At 37.7% G+C, this 18219-nt stretch overlaps 2 protein-coding genes and 1 long non-coding RNA gene across 10 annotated transcripts; all 3 read left to right on the top strand.

The window, feature by feature from the left end:
• The first annotated feature begins 5824 nt into the window (after positions 1–5824).
• On the top strand, positions 5825–11522 carry LOC112277532 (putative elongation factor TypA-like SVR3, chloroplastic). The gene is made up of 14 exons (XM_024509980.3): positions 5825–6239; positions 6490–6599; positions 6764–6967; positions 7083–7259; positions 7425–7577; positions 7860–7949; positions 8279–8413; positions 8814–8930; positions 9061–9212; positions 9344–9428; positions 9664–9758; positions 10009–10174; positions 10395–10590; positions 10757–11522. Exons 1-14 carry the CDS (start codon positions 5990–5992, stop codon positions 10888–10890), a joined length of 2064 nt encoding a protein of 687 aa, XP_024365748.1. The 5' UTR covers positions 5825–5989; the 3' UTR covers positions 10891–11522.
• Positions 11523–12972: 1450 nt separating this feature from the next.
• On the top strand, positions 12973–14187 carry LOC149986342 (uncharacterized). 3 transcript variants are annotated; one of them, XR_016500812.1, is made up of 3 exons: positions 12973–13283; positions 13652–13776; positions 13881–14014. It is a non-coding gene; the product is annotated as an uncharacterized LOC149986342 (long non-coding RNA). The 3 variants fall into 3 exon arrangements; XR_016500811.1 differs by having other exon boundaries at positions 13175–13283; positions 13652–13783; positions 13881–14187; XR_016500810.1 differs by lacking the exon at positions 12973–13283 and having other exon boundaries at positions 13550–13783; positions 13881–14187.
• Positions 14188–14750: 563 nt separating this feature from the next.
• On the top strand, positions 14751–18212 carry LOC112277579 (acyl-coenzyme A thioesterase 2, chloroplastic). Of its 6 annotated transcripts, none has more exons than XM_024510088.3 (8): positions 14751–14904; positions 15367–15452; positions 15548–15712; positions 16060–16237; positions 16442–16686; positions 17059–17292; positions 17444–17572; positions 17862–18212. In XM_024510088.3, exons 1-8 carry the CDS (start codon positions 14826–14828, stop codon positions 18021–18023), a joined length of 1278 nt encoding a protein of 425 aa, XP_024365856.1. In that variant the 5' UTR covers positions 14751–14825; the 3' UTR covers positions 18024–18212. The 6 variants fall into 6 exon arrangements, with proteins under 6 accessions (XP_024365856.1, XP_024365857.1, XP_024365854.1 ...); XM_024510089.3 differs by having other exon boundaries at positions 14818–15021; positions 15370–15452; XM_024510090.3 differs by having other exon boundaries at positions 14885–15021.
• Positions 18213–18219: the final 7 nt, after the last annotated feature.

Genomic DNA, 18219 nt, shown 5'->3' on the forward strand with positions numbered 1-18219 from the left:
TGACTCACTTAAATTATATAACAAAAATTTACAAATTTGCAACCATCATCATCATGTAAAAGCTTGTGCAGTTCTAATAATTTGTAACTATTAAAATTACAAATGTAAAAGACAAAAAAAAAAAAGTAAAATTAAAATTTTCAAGTAAAAGATTACGATAATTTTGAATACAATTCCAAGAATAAGATAATACTCTAGTTGCTTTAAAATACGTTTGACAAAATCGATGCCTCTTTTTTACCTCTCTATTTATACAATGGCAACTAGATTCTATAGAAGCTTCTAAGAAATGTTTTAGAAATAGTTATATGTTTTAAAATTTTATAAAATCTTCTACAAAACTTATTTTAGTTAAAGAAGATTAAAAATAAGTATAGACTATAAAATCTTTAAACATATCATGAATTTTTATTAAAATTTGTAAAAGACCACAAAAAAAATTAATTAATAATTAATGAAAGCTTTTAGACGACTGTAGAATACTAAAGAAACTTCAAAAATACCGTAGAGAAAATTTAAAGCTGTAATGGAAGCTAAAGAATTTTTTTGAAAGTTATATTATATTTTTATAATCAATAAAAAGTAAAAGAAATATCAGGGGGTTTTTAAAATGTTATAAAAATTCTAAAACGTTCTAAAAGGTCTTTGAAACCATAGTTTATCATGTACTTTTTACCAAAACCATCACAGTCTACAACAATTCTAATAAAATAATGATTGCTAAAAATAGTTTAAATTTGAAATCAAGCATATTTGTAACATCGTCATCAACATCTCGATAATATATAAAGATAATTATAAAAAATTATAATTAGCTAAAGAAGATTTCTATTAATTATTTTTAAATATACTATTTTTTATTCAAAAGAACTTTGATACACACTTTCTTTAAGAAATAATCTTGTTAATATAAAGCATAGCAACTTATTAAAAAAATTATTTTTTTAAAAAATATTTTTTCAATAATAAATTAATAAAATAAAAATTTAATACATATAATTATTTAATAAAATCAAATAACTTAAATTAATTTTTTTTATTAGTTGCAATAATTTTTTTAAAGAATAAAATTATTACAAACATTTTACAAGGATATCTACAATATTTACTATTATAAATCTAAACTATGTATTTTAGTGCTATAAAATTATTATTATTAAAATTAAAAAATTAAAAAATAATTTTTTATTGATTAAAAGAAAATATTATATATATATATATATATATGTAAGTGCATTATCACATCAGAGATTTGTTTAATTTAATATAAAAAATGTAAATATAATAGTATTATTATTTTTAATCAAATAATAGATTTTATAATATAATAAGTAATATAAAAATTTATCTATATATATATATATATATATATTAGTATACAAGAATTAAACTTTTAGATAAATATATGAAAATAAAAATCAAAAAATTGTAGCTTTCTATCAATTAATTGGAAGTTTTACATCTATCACTTTCAATATTATATATGATTTTAAAAAAATTCTATGTAGAGATTATTACTATTTAAACTATTATATATATGTTCTATGTAATATTAGATGTCTATTATAAGATAATTATTTTTTACTTATTAATTAATATGTACAAGTATTATTACAAACTACAAATATTACTAGCCTAATTGCAACAAATTTTAACAAATAGAATTCTTTATCTAATCAAATCCATCCTTTTTTTCTTTAAAAAAAATCTAATTTTTACTCATAAAATATTATATTTATATGTATATACATATATATATATATATATATATATATGAATTTTCTAAACCTAGAATATTCATTTGATAATATTAAATTTTATTTCAAAGAAAATTTTATATAATAATTTTATACATCCCACTTTAGAAAATAAAATTTTGTCTTTAATTACTAGAATTTCTATACTGAATTTCTATACTGAATTGCATTATCGAAAAATATTCATTTTATTCAATATAAGAAATAGTATTGATTTAATTCAAATCCTAGTAATTATTTATATATATTATTTTATATATATATATATATATATATATATAATCTAATACATAATTTATATTTTATTAATTAATCTATCTTTCATACATAGTATTCACAAGATAAAATATAAATTTTTACTCTTGATTATTTTAACTTATTTAGAAATATTTTTCAAATGCAATTATTATTTTTTCTTGAAGTTTAAATAGATTCTTGCATCTTTTTTATTTTTTAATTCTTCATTAATACCAAATGTCATTTTATGTTTGTTGTATATATGAAAATTATTTAAGAACATAATCTAATTTTTGCTTTAAATATCTTGACATCAACTAAGAGTTGTAGTCTTTTGGAATAATTTTTGATGTTTTGTAATTAAAATACAACTCATTGTAAAAGAAAAATTGAAACAGCTACTTCAAGTAGAATTTATAAGGCCTACATTTTGGTTGTTTCATATTATCTTGATGAAAAAGAAGGGAAGAAATAAGCTTATGGTGTCTATGGATTATTGGGATTTGAATAAGCACATTCAAAAAGACCATTTTCCATTACTTTTTATTACTTCTATAGTAGATGATGAGGGCGATTATGACTTATATAGTTTTATGAATGATTACTTTGGTTATAATTAATTATCAATAGCTCCTCAAGATTGATATAAGATTACATGAAAAACACTTTGAAAAACTTTTGTATATGTGGTATTGCCTTTTACCTTAATGTAAGTCATAATATCAACTCATTGGTAGTTTTAGAACAATAAATTGCACTTACAGTGCCAAAATTACAAGTATTAGGTAAAAACTAGATCAAGAAATTTTAGATTAAGAAAAAATGGTGTTAGTTGAAAAAAAATGCAATTCAGTATAGAAATTCTAGTATAAAAATTTAACTTCTAAGAGCATCTTTTAGTTATCCTTTTAGTATTGTTCAGGTATCCATTAGGAATTTAAAATATTCAATTTGGAATAGTATCTCTTTGAAATATATAGATAGAAGTAAGTTCTCTATCTAGATAGAAGTTGAATATTAATATGGCATAGGCTTGGGTTAACAATAGAGTATTTAGATCCTTTATTATTTTTTATTTTTAAATTAATAACATAATTTATTGCTACATATATGTATTTATATAAATATTAATAGAAATCTTTGTTATAAGGTACAAATAAGCTATTGAAAGTATTCTATTCCAAACTAAAGGCCTTGAAAAGCCCTACAATCTCATATTCTTGAGTGTTGTTGTTATATGGCATGTTTTTCTATTTAAAAATATGCTAGGTACCTAGCTATATAGAGTTTAGCTTTAACTTATTAGCCAAGGTCCAATAAGTGATTTATTCTTATTATTGAAGATAAATAAATACATCAATAAAAAAAGATATTTTAATATGAAAAACCTTTTATATATAAGAAGGTTTATATACAAGGCTTTTAAAGCATCTAAAAATGCCCTAACATCCTTTGCTATACCAAATCATAACTTATTGTTTGTCGATAAGTTTGATTTTCTATGAGCTCAAAGAAAATCCACAATCCTCTTATAAAAATCCATCTTTATATCATAATTTTTTCATAACTCCATATCTCCATCTTTCACATATATATAAAATTTTGGCTTCCAAAAACCCCTCTATTTTGTATAAAAATCCCAAATTATAGCAAAATCCTTTCAAAATATTTTTCTCTTGCATAGAATTTTTCTACCCAAATTTAAAAAATTCATATCTCTTAAATCATAAATCTACTAAAAAATCATTTGGCATCTTAGAAACCCTAGCAAGTACTCTAAACCCTAATTTATAAACATCCAAGTATTACTTTTTCTATATCTCAAAAATCCAAAATTTAAATGCCACAAAATTTATGAATAAAGTTTAGTAACATGATAACATACATTTTAGGAAATTTTTAGCCAAAAACTTGTCAAATTGCTCAGTTTATAGTTCAAAACACAACCACTATTAAATTGGGTCACTTACTGCTTTTAGATTGCAAGCGCTGAATTCAACTTCATATATCTCCTTCATCCCAAATTAGAATTCATCAAGTAGTATATGAAAAGTATAGCCAAAAAAGTATTCTTTCCAAACCCAGTTGCCTATCCTTTATTTCTTTCCACATACATGTGTTATACCCAAAAGAGTGACAATAGGTACATAATCAACACCTTAACTTTGAGTGCCTATATTTCTTTCATAAAAACTCTAAATTACTCAAAATTTGCATCAAAATAATAGCCAAAAACCTAAACTTCTTGATCCCAACTTCTGAAGTTCAAATTCTCCAAAAGAATAATCCTAATCCCTAATAAGGCCATAGAAAACCTCCTTGAAGTCCATTAGATATGAATTTTGGCCAATAAGAATGGAGATTTTCATCATCCATCTCCATTCATCTATATGGTTGGCCTAAATATTCTTTTTTACACAAAAACCATTCTCTAATATTTTTTCTAATAAGTTTTGTATAGTATATATTTAAACATCAAATAAAAGAAACAAAACAAGATTTCAAGAGTCACCAATGTCTAATAAAAGTGGCTCTAAATATATAAAAACTATTATCAACATAAAATTGACCTCAATAATAGCTCTTTTAAACTAATTACTTCAAAGTAGTAATCTAATCACATTTTTTAACCAACTAAAATTTAATAACATGGCTCTCACTACATTGTATAATAAATAATATATTAAATATATATGTGCATTATTTTCACATGGTAGCCAAACCACAATACAACACCGTGCTCTTACAATCCTTGCATTTCCTTCATCATTGCTAATGAGAGTTTTTTTTTTTTTTTTTTTTTTTTTTTTGTCTCTGTCTTGTATCCAAGCCACATCATATAATAAATAACATTTCTTAACATCTTTCCAAATATTGTGGTTGGAGGTGAGTTTGACATGATAAGACTTTTTGTTTTGTGTTATCTTTAAAAGATGCAAAAAATAAAAGAACATATTGGGCATGTGAGAAACAGTGCTGAAAGGTGTTGGTATGGCATATGTTCCAAGATGGTATGTACTCACATATAATGTGTGAGTGGGAGGGACAAATGCCCAATGCTTGAGGTGAAAAAAGTGGACTCCAGGAGGGAGAGAGAACATGGGGAGGGATGGTGCAATGAGCAGTGGAGGTTTGGAATAGATAGAGGAATGGACAGGGCTATAAAAAAAACCCCCCCCCCCCTTCTGCCTTTCTATTTGGGGTAGACAGTATATTACTCCGAACAAAACACCAAATGTGGGGTACAGAAGAGACAAAATTGGTGTGAATGTGGAAGGAAGAGAGAGCAACAAGAATGGTGGGAGAGGAGAACATGAGAGAGAGAGAGAGATGGTGATACTGATACTACTAACAAAATACAGATATATGAGAGACTGTCTTGACTGCATGGGAGAGAGTGTCGGAGCAGGGAGGTAACAGAATACGAAATAGAACAACAACACGAAGAAGAAGAAGACGAAGAGCGAGAGACGGGAGAGGGAAGGAAGAAACTGAAGTAGGCCAATGCATCCCCCAATCTCAAGTCCATGCTGGGAAACGGCGCTTCCGACTTGGCGGAAAGCCAGCCCCACGCTGGGGGGACGACGATCAACCCATCTGAAGCCATCCATCCATCCATCTCCCAATCCTCGAGAGGGTGAGACACCCAGCCTGGTGGTGGTGGGAGGGGGGGGGGGGGGGGGTGGGGGTGAGGCTGTGTCTCCACCCCACAGCCCTGAGAGTGCTCCCTGACCCCCCAATGTGTTCCTTCAGCCTGGTTCGCCCTCCTCACCCCTTCACCGCTCTCTTAAACCTCGCTTCGCCTTCCCCTGTTCTTTGTCTCCTTTTACAGGCGGCCACTTTGTCTCCGTGCGTTACTCGTCGCCTCCCCTTCCTCCTCAGTCTCTGGATATTTCGCCTTGGGCTTGAATTGCCCCCTTCTCCATTTGTGTCATCATCCCCTGCTTCCTTCTTTTCCTCCGCAGTGTACCTCCTCCTGCCTCTTTTTCTTCCCCATGGCTAGCCTTGCACACGCAGCTACGGCTGCTGGTGTGCAATGGGGCCTCTCTCCTGCACATTCCTCCGCTTCTGCTGGAAATTCGCCCCACCGGCTTTCTGCATTGCCTCGCACGCCAATATCTGGTTCAATTCGGCACGAGCTGCTCGGTGATGCTCTGTGCTTTCGTCCTCTGCCTATTGGGACCCCGAAATCCAAATTAGCTGCAGCTGTCCGCAACGCTGTTGCTACTGAAGAGCTTCCGCAAGGTAGTAATTTGCGTCCATCTCTCCTCTCCTATCCCATACTCATTTCCTTGATGTCCATCTTTAGTCCCAAATTTCATTTTTTACCGCCTTGTTGAGGCCACTCTGAACTTGAATATGTTTTTCCTTCCTCTACCCTCCTATATCAACTGATTAATGGAATTAGTTGATTGGTACTACGTCAATTCGAAAATTTCTGTTCTGTTGGTGCATTTTTTGCTCGACTTACTGGGGTGAGTGTTGCTTGCCACAGTCACTAACAAGAAGATGAGCTTACGAAGCGATATTCGGAATATTGCTATTGTCGCACATGTCGACCACGGAAAGACTACGCTAGTTGATGCCATGCTTCGACAGGCTAAGGTACTAGCTTGTCAGAACAGATATACAAGTCTAGGTTCAGCAAGGTCGTTCGTTTCGAGGCTTGAGTTGGACCTCCACCCTTAATCGGCTTTGCTCTGGTTGGTCTGGGGATGGTCACGTCGTCAGATACTAACTTATTTCCCATCTACCTTGGAATTCTTAAGGTTTTCCGTGACAACCAATCCGTTCAAGAGCGCATTATGGACTCCAATGACCTGGAGCGCGAAAGAGGAATTACCATTCTGAGTAAGAACACTGCTATTCGATACAAAGGGACTAAGATTAACATCATTGATACACCCGGGCATTCAGACTTTGGTGGTGAGGTGGAGCGAGTGCTTAACATGGTTGATGGCGTGCTCTTACTGGTAAGTTGATTATTATCGATTTCCTCCAAGCCCTGTGTACTGTGACCAAATGAATGAGATGATATGTGGTTGATGTTTCATGAACTGGAATGATGTAGTTGCTTTTTCAAACCAGGTCGACTCGGTGGAGGGTCCAATGCCCCAGACCAGATTTGTATTAAAGAAGGCCCTGGAGCTTGGCCAAACTGTGGTTGTGGTTGTAAACAAGGTGGACCGACCTTCAGCGCGACCCGACTACGTCGTCAACACCACCTTCGAGTTGTTTGTAGAACTGAATGCTTCTGATGAGCAGGTTCGTGCCAATTCCTCATTGTTGCTAAAATACATCTAATTATGTAGGGCAAGAATTTAGTATTTTTCCACGCCTACGTTGTCGTACAGGACTGAGTCTGCCCCATTTTTGTTAACATGCGAGATTTAGTCGTGTGATTTAATGAAAGTCTTGTGAGTTTTGCAGTGCGACTTTCAGGTTGTGTACGCCAGTGGCATTCACGGGAAAGCTGGTTTAGAGCCAGACCAGCTTGCTGACGACCTGGAACCGCTATTCGAGGCAGTGATCAGGTGTATTCCAGAGCCCCGGGTTGATATTGAAGGTCCTCTCCAGATGCTTGTAAGTGGTTTTACCGTGTGCTTGTGTTATCTCGTTTATAGGTTTGTATCTTGGATAGATTGCTGTGGAGAGAGATTTGTTGTTCAAATGTCGACGTAGACCTGAAATCACTGCGAATTCATCAGGCATCATTGACTACAATGGTGATGGCGCTGGGTATACCATCTAATATTCTCTTGGAGTGCCGAGCATCTTCGAATCTGACGAACGCATTTTGAGTGTTTTGAACTCTGACATTGTGAGAAAATAATTCTATTCTTTCTTCTTTCTTCATCGCAACAGATAACAAACTTGGATTACGACGAACACAAGGGTCGAATTGCAATTGGACGCGTTCATGCTGGGCGTGTGAGGAAAGGGATGGAAGTGAAGGTGGGGTCTTTGCGGATGTCTATGTTGTCTGGCAGGGTGGGGTTTAGGGATGTTTGGGTTTTTTTTTTTTTTCACACCAACCATGTTCCTGAATCAGAAATTATCGTGGGAAGTAGAGGCCTACGTTTCAATCTGCCAGTGAAAGGGTGAAATATTTTTGTTCAGTTGTGGCGATCACTCACTCAATTTGTTCTGCCAACTTATTACAGAACCGACAAACGATGATTGTACAATACTGTGAGGGGAGATATTTTTACTCAAGTTTGTCTACTGTGATCTCCCTTGCAGAGGATATGTGGTTGATGAGGTATTGATTTTGTTCCATGCAGGTCTGCACCCCGGACGACCGTTGCAGAAACGTGAAAGTCAATGAGCTTTTCGAGTATGATAATTTTGCCCGAGTTCCTGCTGATGTGGTGGAGGCTGGAGATATTTGTTGTCTCTCCGGAATTGATGATGTTTTGGTACCGCCTCTCACTGGCTTTTAACCCAACATGTTGCATTGGTTTTTCCACCTTCTGTCAGATCTCAACAAGTTTTCTGTTCACTTTGCTAGATTACCTTTGCTTTGTGCCCAGGGTTTAGATGTTTTGCCACGGCTGTAGACTCTTTCTTTCGCTAAATGATGTGTTGTGTAGCAGTCAGTGCCCTCGTTATGCATGGTTTATGCATGCCCTCGTGATAGGGCTGGGTGCAAATGTATTTGTTAAAGTTCGTTATTTTATTTTCGTTTTAGTTGTTAATCATGGAAGTCCTTTGCATGCGTCGAGCGCTGTGCTCCATGCTGGTGCAAGGTGATAAGATTGTCCACACTTTCGGATAATTATTGGGAGTCCCTTAATCCTTATTTTGCACGTTGAACAGATTGGAGAGACACTGGCGGACAAGATAGATGGGGTAGCACTGCCAACCATTACAGTGGAGGAACCTACTGTTAGGATGTCTTTTTCTGTGAATACGTCGCCTTTTGCTGGACGAGAGGTAATGAAGATGATGTGTTATATTTTCCCCCTATACTTCATGCAACAGAATTGTAATTGTAGTTGTGGTTCTTTCCTTGGGGGTGTTATTAATCGTAATTGGTATGGACAAATGGTTCGCATGTTTTCAGGGGAAGTATGTGACAAGTAGGAATCTGAGAGATCGGCTCTACCGGGAGTTGGAAAGGAACCTGGCCATGAAGGTAGAAGATGGTGAAACTGCCGACACTTTTATTGTCAGTGGTCGTGGAACGCTGCACCTCACAATCCTTATAGAGAACATGTAAGCTGACAGGCTACCTTGTGCGCGTCGGTCTACGTTACAGTTGGAACAAGTTTTATTTCAGCTTTTGTCAGTTTACTTCCCTGCCTCTGTGGTGTCTGGTGTTTATTGTGGCACTGGTGTTCTGGCAGGAGGAGAGAAGGCTACGAGTTCTTAATTGGTCCACCGAAAGTCATCAACCGGGAGCTAAATGGGAAGAAGCTTGAGCCTTTTGAGGTAAAGACAGTGAATTTTACGCCGATTGAATGACGAATGCATGAGATTTGCATACTGGACCTCTGCAATCATCTGACTGAGGGATTTTTTACAGCCAGTGCCTTTGTATCGTAATGGTTTGTAGAGATATGTGTGCATACTGTGTATGTTTGGAATGTGTTTGCGTATGTGTCCTCTCTTTGCTATCATCAATATGTGTGAAAAAGTTTTTGTTAAAGGTTGTGATATCCTGCAGGATGCTACTGTGGAGGTTCCTGAAGAGTATGTGGGAGCAGTTGTGGACTTAATGGGCAAGCGTCGGGGTCAAATGCTGGATTTGTCAACCACCGGGTAAGGTTATCATATCGTCTGCTGGTCCTTTAGTGGCGAAATGGCGTAATCAGCATGCTCTCTCTGCAAGTTTTTCTGTTGATTTCGCAGTTGCAAGTGGCATTTTCGTCATATGGTTTGGCCATGTTTGTGCTTCTGTTAATAAAGAGGAATGGTCTTCTATACTATCATGAAACGGTTGAATGAACAACTCAGATCTTGATTAGTTTGCATGAAGTTAACCGAATGGTGGGAATGCGCGGTACTGCAGGATGGAGAATACCACGCTGGTGAAGTACAGGATTCCAACTCGCGGTTTGCTTGGTCTACGGAACGCAATACTCACTGCCTCCAGGGGCACTGCTGTGCTTAACACTATCTTTCATGGATATGACGTGTGGGCTGGAGATATAAGTACTCGTGAGCAAGGATCTTTGGTAAGAACAATTCTACAGCCTGCCGTACATGAAGTCGCTGAGAATATTTGAAAATAATTTATTCCATTGATTTGGTAATGAATGGAGGGCTTTACGTTTCATTGCTGGAGTAGAACAATGTGATAAAGCAATCTTTCCTCGTCGGCAAGTCGAATAAAGCAAAGGTAAAAGGGTACAAGTCTCCGCAATTGTGTTTTGAGATAAGTTTATGTTGGAACAGGTTGCTTTTGAGACTGGACCTACAACTTCGTACGCCCTTTTCAGTTGTCAAGACAGAGGCAACCTCTTTCTGGGCCCTGGAGTAGAAGTCTACAAGGGCCAAATAATTGGAATTCATCAAAGACCTGGTGACTTATCTCTAAATGCCTGTAAAAGGAAGGCTGCAACCAATGTGCGCTCAAACAAGGAAGCTACAGGTGAGAATTTTACGTGGTGACCGCATGGGATCTCATGGTATACCGTAGTGTGTCGTTTTGTGTCACCTGCGGTCATGCCTTTTGTAAGTCATGTTAAAAGTGTGTGAACAAGGAATAACTATAATGAGGTAACTAATGTATGTGGTGTGTTTTACGTTGTGTGCAGTGGTATTAGCGTCCCCTATAGAGCTGAGTCTGGATGATTGTGTGGAGTACATTCAAGAAGATGAGCTCGTGGAGGTCACTCCCCTCAGCATTCGGATGTGCAAGAATGCCAAGATGCTGCAGAAGAAGCGTTAGAATGGAGGATCTTTTGTATTTTTGGTATGGTTAGGTGTAGACATTCCTGGAAGTAGGATTATTTGCGAAGAACTAGTACGCCGTTTTACGTTGTGAAATTCAGGTTCTTTTAGTTCTTTATTTTTTTATTTTTTCGTCGATAGCATCGTATGTAGGGACATAAGTCTTATTTATGGAAATTTGAGCTGATTTCTTATCCCTGTAATCTGATAAGGGGGTGTTACATTAAGGTACTTAGAAATTTTAGAGGGATTGGTACTCAGAGGAGCATATTATGCAGTGCGTAGCACAAGTAATATGATGTTGACAGAAGTTGGGCCGATATGTTATACGGCTGACTTAGATATAGAATCGTGAATGAAGTTGATAGAGCTTTAGAAGGTGAGTAGGAAGAGGTGATCTGTTAGTGTAAAACGCGTTGGAAAGTGTTTAGGATAATACCCTCGGAACACACGTCAGGAATGACCGGTGTTGTGACTATGTCTTGAACAAGTTGGGTTGCAACAGGCGGGTTCACAGGAGAATTTCTGTCGCTTTATCAACTCCTGTTCACAAAGATTATAAAAGGACAGTGTATTGATGAAAAATCGAATATTAGATATTAATTATAACGTGAATAACTTAACTGGGCAGTTATCAGAAGTAAATATCTTGGTTATGAAATCATCTTGCTTCATTCAAAGCTTCTTTTTTATACAGAAGACAGGCAAAGTAAATCGTGAATTGGTGTTGTGAGCATTTTGACGGTGTATCTCCAATCATTGTTTTGAAGATAAGTTTGAGATAGTTAAATATTCCTACTACACAACATAATGTGATCTCTTTCATCTGCTTAACTGCTCCGATTCTAAGCATCACAGTTCAAACCACGCAATGTTGTGGTTATGCAGTTGGACCTTTGTTTGTTGACATGGCAAGATAAATTTTGAGAATACATCTACTAAAATGCGTATTGGAATTGTTGTAACAAATGCTCATTACATCCCATTGCATCTATTTGTGTCACAGTATTCTTCTATTTGATACCCACCTTTCACAAAGAAACGATTGAATGTTTTCAAGTCATGAGACATTGAAATAGATCTATAAAGAAGGAACCCTTCTCATAATTTACAAATATGTTTTGAAAAGAATTTGGCTATTAGCAAATTTGTTCGATGGTAAACACATTATTTCTATTCTTATTCTTTTTTAACTTTTTAAAATAAAAATGGGGTATATTCAATGTATTAATAGAGTAGAAAAGGTACAATAGACAACTTAACTCATACTCAAAGACAAAATTAAGAGTACAATGAGCATGGAACAATTATCAGAGTGAGTTCATGTTTACTTTTATATATGATCACACCACATTGAGATACTTTAGAGTTCTATGGAATTACTTTATCATTTCTAGAATCTAAAGGTGTTTAGTTATCGATGAGTTATTCCATCTCTTAAAAAGAGAAGACTTGTGTTGCAAGTTTTTTTCTAATTTCTTTTTGACAAATTTCCAACAAATTTGTCCATATTCTAGAAGACCTTTCTAAACTAAGCTTCTAGTCTACTGTGTACACCATACTTTCTTTTTGAAGACAATTTTGTTTCTTTGAATCCAAATAGTCCATAGACAAAGACTTCTTAGTAAGGACCAATTCTTATGAAAATATTTGAATTTGGAGAGAAGAGCTTCAACAAAAATAATTTGTTGCCAATTGAAGAATTCATAATATACTCTATCAAACTTAGCACAAAGCTACTTCAAAATAATCTCTTCTACTAATTTAGTGGCACACAAATAGAATTCTCTCTTTGGTCAAGGCTATTCTTTTAACTGGAAAGATATTAAGTCCAACCCACAATCCCATAAAGAGGCTGTGTTCATTTGGCAATAATTTGTAATCTTTTTTCATTTCATCTTGGGATCATACTTTCACTACCCAAGGTTTCAAAGTAAGGCTCCAAATTTAATAAGCTGGTTGCCATTGCAAGGCTTAAAAATTGGGCATCAAGCAGATAAATGTAAGTGGTAGATTTCTGGTGTTTGGAAGGAAGGAAAGACGAATGACCCACTGAATTATCAAGGGAGTTACACCGGGTAATAATAATATTTAATATTTAATATTTAGAGAGGATGCCCTCAACCCAATTGTCCGTAGGTCCCCACCCACAGCTGCCACGTGGTCCATCACACTTGTCGCCGCCATGGTTCGTTGTGCCACAATGGAGCCCCTCTCTCTCGCTCGAAGCCCGACAAATGGAGTACTGCTGTTGCTGCTTCCCAACTCCTCCAATGTCTTCATTTCATTTGCAGTAAGTAGGATTCGGTCTCGAAGCCGTCATTCCAATCTTCCCACATCCGAAATCACTCCGTCTTGGCCTCTCTCTCTCTCAGTTCCCGCATATTTAAGGTAAAGGACTTTCCGAGATCCACATGTGGAGCCTCTTCTGAATCCGTCTCTAGAACCCTGACTTTTGGACCCTAAGATCCCTTTCGATTAGATGGGACGGCATCTGGGGAAGTTTGATAAAGCCTTGGCCCTTTATTCTACTGCAAGAAGTCTGTATCAAAGATTGAGTTTAATCGAGACCCATTTCTAGTAGCACATAGCAATGTGAGCAATTTCTAGAAGCAAAATGAAAAATATAATAAAATGAATAAACAAATCTCATGTTTATGTCCGCTTGAAAAATAAGTGCTCGTGAAGCCAATAGTGTTATCTAGCATGGCTATCCAGGTTGTATCTTTCCTGTAAAGGGGTCCTCAGTGCATGTGCAGGAAAGGATGTGATTCGGAACCCGGAGGCCTTGGAGATGTTTGAGGAGGCCAGTGACGACAACGTGGAAGAAGAGGAAGAGGCTCAAGGTCCTAGTGAGGACGAGGAAGATCCGGTCGAAGAAGAGGTAAAGAGTGAGTTTCCAATGCTCACTAATTTTTGCTTCATCTGTAGAGTTCAATATCTCATTTGAAGCTACTTTTGCTTACCTTGTTGGAAACCTTCGTCCAGGCAATGAGAAAAAGAAGAGGATGAAGAAGCCCCGATCTCCAACCACCGTGAAGGAGAAGCCAAGGCCAAGGAAAGTCAGAATGGCGAGGTGTCGGTCGGTAGAGAGTAGAAAAATCGGTGGATCTCGGAAAGTCCTTGCATCAGAGACCATGAAACACAAACGAGACTTGGCATGATCTCAAAGAAGTCGAAGTCAATCTTGAAGAACGCACACAACAATGTGGACTTGAGAAAAATCGAAAACAGCGAAGGCCTTAAAAATTAAATCCACAAGTCAGGGGGTCAATGATGTTGAGTGGGAGGGCGCCGAAAAGTCAGTCGCATGGCTCTTCACAAGAAATAGCTCCTCACGGTTTGCCGCATGAAGAAGCTTCGGAGCTAAATTTAGCGGGTGTCACGGGATCGAGCTGCTCTCTACTTAATGCAGTCACTCGACAGAATTGTAGCCGATATAGAGTCTTTGATACAAACCCTAGAACCTATGTTGCTAAATGGATGATTTTGTATTTACCAAATTCCCTTTGAGTCTCTCCGTTTCAGATGTACAACCATTTGTTGTTTGGTCTGCAGTTCTCGTGCGTGAAGTCGAGTCTTCTCATTGCCAGCTCTTGAGTTAACATGGCTTGTATTTGCCTCATGGCGTGCATGGCGATCATTCCCCTATTGCAACTATTGAAGTTGCTTTCTTCGTATCATTAACACAACACCGCACAGTGCCGAAGGATTGACTTGAGCTGTGTTCAATAAGATCAGCAAGACAGTTGAAAGTCCTGTAGAAGTTAGTCATGAGCTCATCGTGACGTCCCCGGTCATCAATTAACAACAAAAGCTGGCTCACATGCTCAAAGCCTTATTGAAATCCGGCATCTAAGATATGATTTGCTCGTACCCCTTTCTCTAAAAGGTCATCAATATTTGCAACTTCGTGAAAGAACCTTGCTGTGCATGTCGCTTCGTGGGACCACTCCGCAGGTTTTTAGTACTTGCGCCAGCACTGGCAGTGACGGCCCTAACTTCTCCGACTGTATACTATTAATACTCAATATTATCAATTTTCTTTCATCGTTGGATCTATTTTGAATTAGAGCAGGGTGATCGCAGAACTGCGTGTGGTAGAACAGTTGGTGTGCGACTCTGAGAGGTGATTTGTGATTGTGGACTCGTAATTGTGTCGTGATTTTAGGTTGTGGTATTTTTTTTTTTTTTGCTGGAGTAAGAAATTCAATTTTGTAATGTACTTGCAAGAACAGACCAGATTTTTTGGAGTTGAATGCCATGGTGTGATATGGTTTGGAGGCTGCCTTGTCCGTATTATTGCGGTTAGAAATTGGGTTGTATCTGTTGCGCAATGGTCGTCGAATTAGCTTGTTACGGTGACGAATTCTCGTTCTAGGGTTTGTGGGAGTGGAGTGGGAGTTGAGTGGAGGTTGTAGCGCATTACTTGTTTAAGGATTTTTTTTTTTTTTTTTTTTTTTTTTTTTTCCAGCAGAATGGCGGACGAAAATGTGCTCAAGGGGAAGGACTTTGTTATCAACTCACCGTCGCAGCAGGACCGCTTCAACCTGTGGCCGGGTAAGTACCATTCACCCGTGACAACCGCATTATGGCACGCCAGATCCAGTATCGTGGAAAGGGCTCGCAATATATCTGTGGATAGTCCCGCGCAGAGTACTCTCCAGAGCAAGACACCGGCGGGGAACCGCACTAGCGTGCTGTATAATTTTTCTTCCGACAACGAACTGCGAGAAGAGTATCGAAATCCCTGGAACTCGATTCGTATTGGGAAGCTTTTGGAGGATCTGGATGCTTTAGCAGGAACTATTGCGGTGAAGGTAATCACTTACCGTCGTGGCTCCTCTCAATTGAAAGACCTGTTGAATCTTAGCTCAATGGACTTACTGGTGCAGGTCTTAAGGTTCTTGATTGTCTCGTGCTTCGGACTGCATGATCCACTGGAAGGAATTTTCAGAAGATCTCTTCACTGGATTTGATTGCCTACTGGCTATTGAGTTTCTTCTTCTCTTCTGTTGCGGGTGTTTCGTTGTTGATTTTGTGTACAAAATCTTGATGGATCAACTTTGTCTGTGATTGGTGTTTTCCTGCCAATTGGACATAATTCAGGAGGTTAATAGCAGCGTGGCATATCCCAATGTTAATGTTGATGGCATTGTTATGGCAGCATTGTTCAGATAGCGACCACACAACCAGGCCTCTTTTATTGGTGACGGCGTCAGTCGATAAAATCAGCATGAAGAAGCGCTTGCGTATTGACGTTGATCTTCAATTGGCCGGAGCTGTTGCCTGGGTGGGGCGGTCTTCCATGGAGATTCGGATGGAGGTTATTCAACCGGTTCGAGGTGTGTTTCAAACATGTCCTCATTGACGAATTTCTCAAGATATTTAAGATCAGTAATATTCATCGAGCTGTCGTAATAATCAAAATGTGATTGCTTCGTCTTCATAATCCTGAGGGCTTGACATGAATTTTAGAGTTGGGAGTGGCTTTTTGTTGCCCATCGATACCAATTTTAGCCGATAATCAGATTTGTTCGTGCAAGCAGAGGTAATGGAGGAGGATGATAAGGCTCTCATAGCGAATTTCACATTCGTCGCCAGGGATTGGAAAACACACAAGGCTGCTCTTGTAAATCATTTGGTGCCCCAAACCGAGGAGGAGAAGCAGCTCTTCGCAATGGGCTCTGCCCGCGACGCCCATCGCAAAAAGCTTCGGTTGGAGCACCAAGAAGCGTCTACTTCTCCTTTCACGAAGCAGTACAACGACCGACTCGCTCAACTTTTGAGAGAGGTGTGACCATCATAAATAAACTCGTGTGATTGGTTACTCCCAATTAACCTGATTTTTGTGGCAGAAATTACTAGCGTCACTGGCATAAGCCACAATGCTTTCACTCCCATTTCTCTAGGGTATGAAGCCTCCGCCCACGAGTCTTATACAGAAGCAAATCTCAAGGGTAAATCCGAGAGATCTTCTTCCGCTTGAGGCCCTTGGGCAGACGCTTCTCAAATCAACCAGGGCTGAAATTTATGATTTCCCTCTCGCGCAAGATAATGTAGTGTCTACTTCACAGAGTCTTTCTGACCGGATTCTGTCCTATTATCTTCCTAAAATTCCATTAGCCTTTTGAGCTTGGGTACTTAATGTTGCTTGTGATAGTAGGGGCGAGTTCTTTGTGAAATGCCAGCGTTGGCCGATCGGAACAGTATTCTGATGCGAGACACACGGTTGGAGAATGCTATCATTTGCCAACCTCAGCAACGGAACATGCATGGCCGTATTTTTGGAGGGTTTCTGATGCGAAGGGCCTTTGAGATTGCCTTCTCAACTGCATATGTCTTCGGGGGCATCAGACCTCTCTTCCTGGAAGTTGATCACGTCGACTTCAGACGGCCGGTATGCATGATTAGTCTTAACCCTCTTGTGCATTCCCAGAATTTGATAGTAGAGGGCTATGCAGCCATCCGTGCCGTGTTCTCTTTTTTTTTTTTTTATCGCTCTGACCATGCTTATCAATGCTGATTTCAATTGGATTGTTGAACTCCAGGTCGATGTCGGAGACTTCCTTCGGCTCAAATCCTGTGTGCTGTATACCGAAACAGAAAATCTGGAGCAACCCCGCATTCATGTTGAAGTGATCGCCCATGTCACTCAACCGGAACTGAAATCCAGTGAGGTACTACTTTGACTTCACTCGGAGGTGGGGGCTGGTTATAACGGCTTAGTCTCTTTAAAGGGAATGTTGACTGTTTCCCCTAGCCCAGGTTTTATGATTTATGATTTATCTTGTCGGATGGTTCTTGATGATTTGTTGGAGGTTATGAGGGCAAATTCAGCATTACCATAATTGATTAATTTCGACAGCCTTCATGTCAATATATTCGGATGTAAGCAGCACCAGTTCCTCTTTTTACATAGTTTAATTTCTAGTTCCTTCGGCTGAATTGATTTATCCTGATTGCCAGGTGTCGAATACCTTTTACTTCACATTCTCACTCGATCCAGAGATTAAGGCTCCTGGTGTGGATTGGAATGTGCGCCGTGTGCTTCCTGCTACTGAAGAAGAAGCGCGAACTTATCTAGCACGTTACGAAGCTGACCACATTGTCCATGAAGTATCAGTATAGTTGTCCTCAGATTTGTAGTTGTCTGTTGACTTGAGAACTCGCACCGTACGAGTGGGATCGCTTATATTTCTGGATTAAGAAATTAAAAACATTAGAGAAGTTTCATAAGCGATGCTTGTACATTCATAACATAAATTCCTCCATCAAGCAGATAATGGAAAATCACTACTGCTCATTCACCTCTGGAAATTAACCC

The sequence above is a fragment of the Physcomitrium patens genome, chromosome 25 (assembly GCF_059467195.1).
Source record: "Physcomitrium patens ecotype Gransden chromosome 25, ASM5946719v1, whole genome shotgun sequence".
Classification (NCBI taxonomy): domain Eukaryota; kingdom Viridiplantae; phylum Streptophyta; class Bryopsida; order Funariales; family Funariaceae; genus Physcomitrium; species Physcomitrium patens.

Coding starts and splice junctions, on each gene's coding strand:
- LOC112277532 (XM_024509980.3), top strand. CDS start 5,990: ATGGCTAGCCTTGCACACGCAGCTACGGCTGCTGGTGTGCAATGGGGC. Junction 8,414..8,813: donor CCGGAATTGATGATGTTTTG/GTACCGCCTCTC, acceptor CACGTTGAACAG/ATTGGAGAGACACTGGCGGA. Junction 9,759..10,008: donor CTGGATTTGTCAACCACCGG/GTAAGGTTATCA, acceptor GCGGTACTGCAG/GATGGAGAATACCACGCTGG.
- LOC112277579 (XM_024510086.3), top strand. CDS start 15,371: ATGGCGGACGAAAATGTGCTCAAGGGGAAGGACTTTGTTATCAACTCA. Junction 15,713..16,059: donor CAGGAACTATTGCGGTGAAG/GTAATCACTTAC, acceptor TTGTTATGGCAG/CATTGTTCAGATAGCGACCA. Junction 17,293..17,443: donor ACGTCGACTTCAGACGGCCG/GTATGCATGATT, acceptor GTTGAACTCCAG/GTCGATGTCGGAGACTTCCT.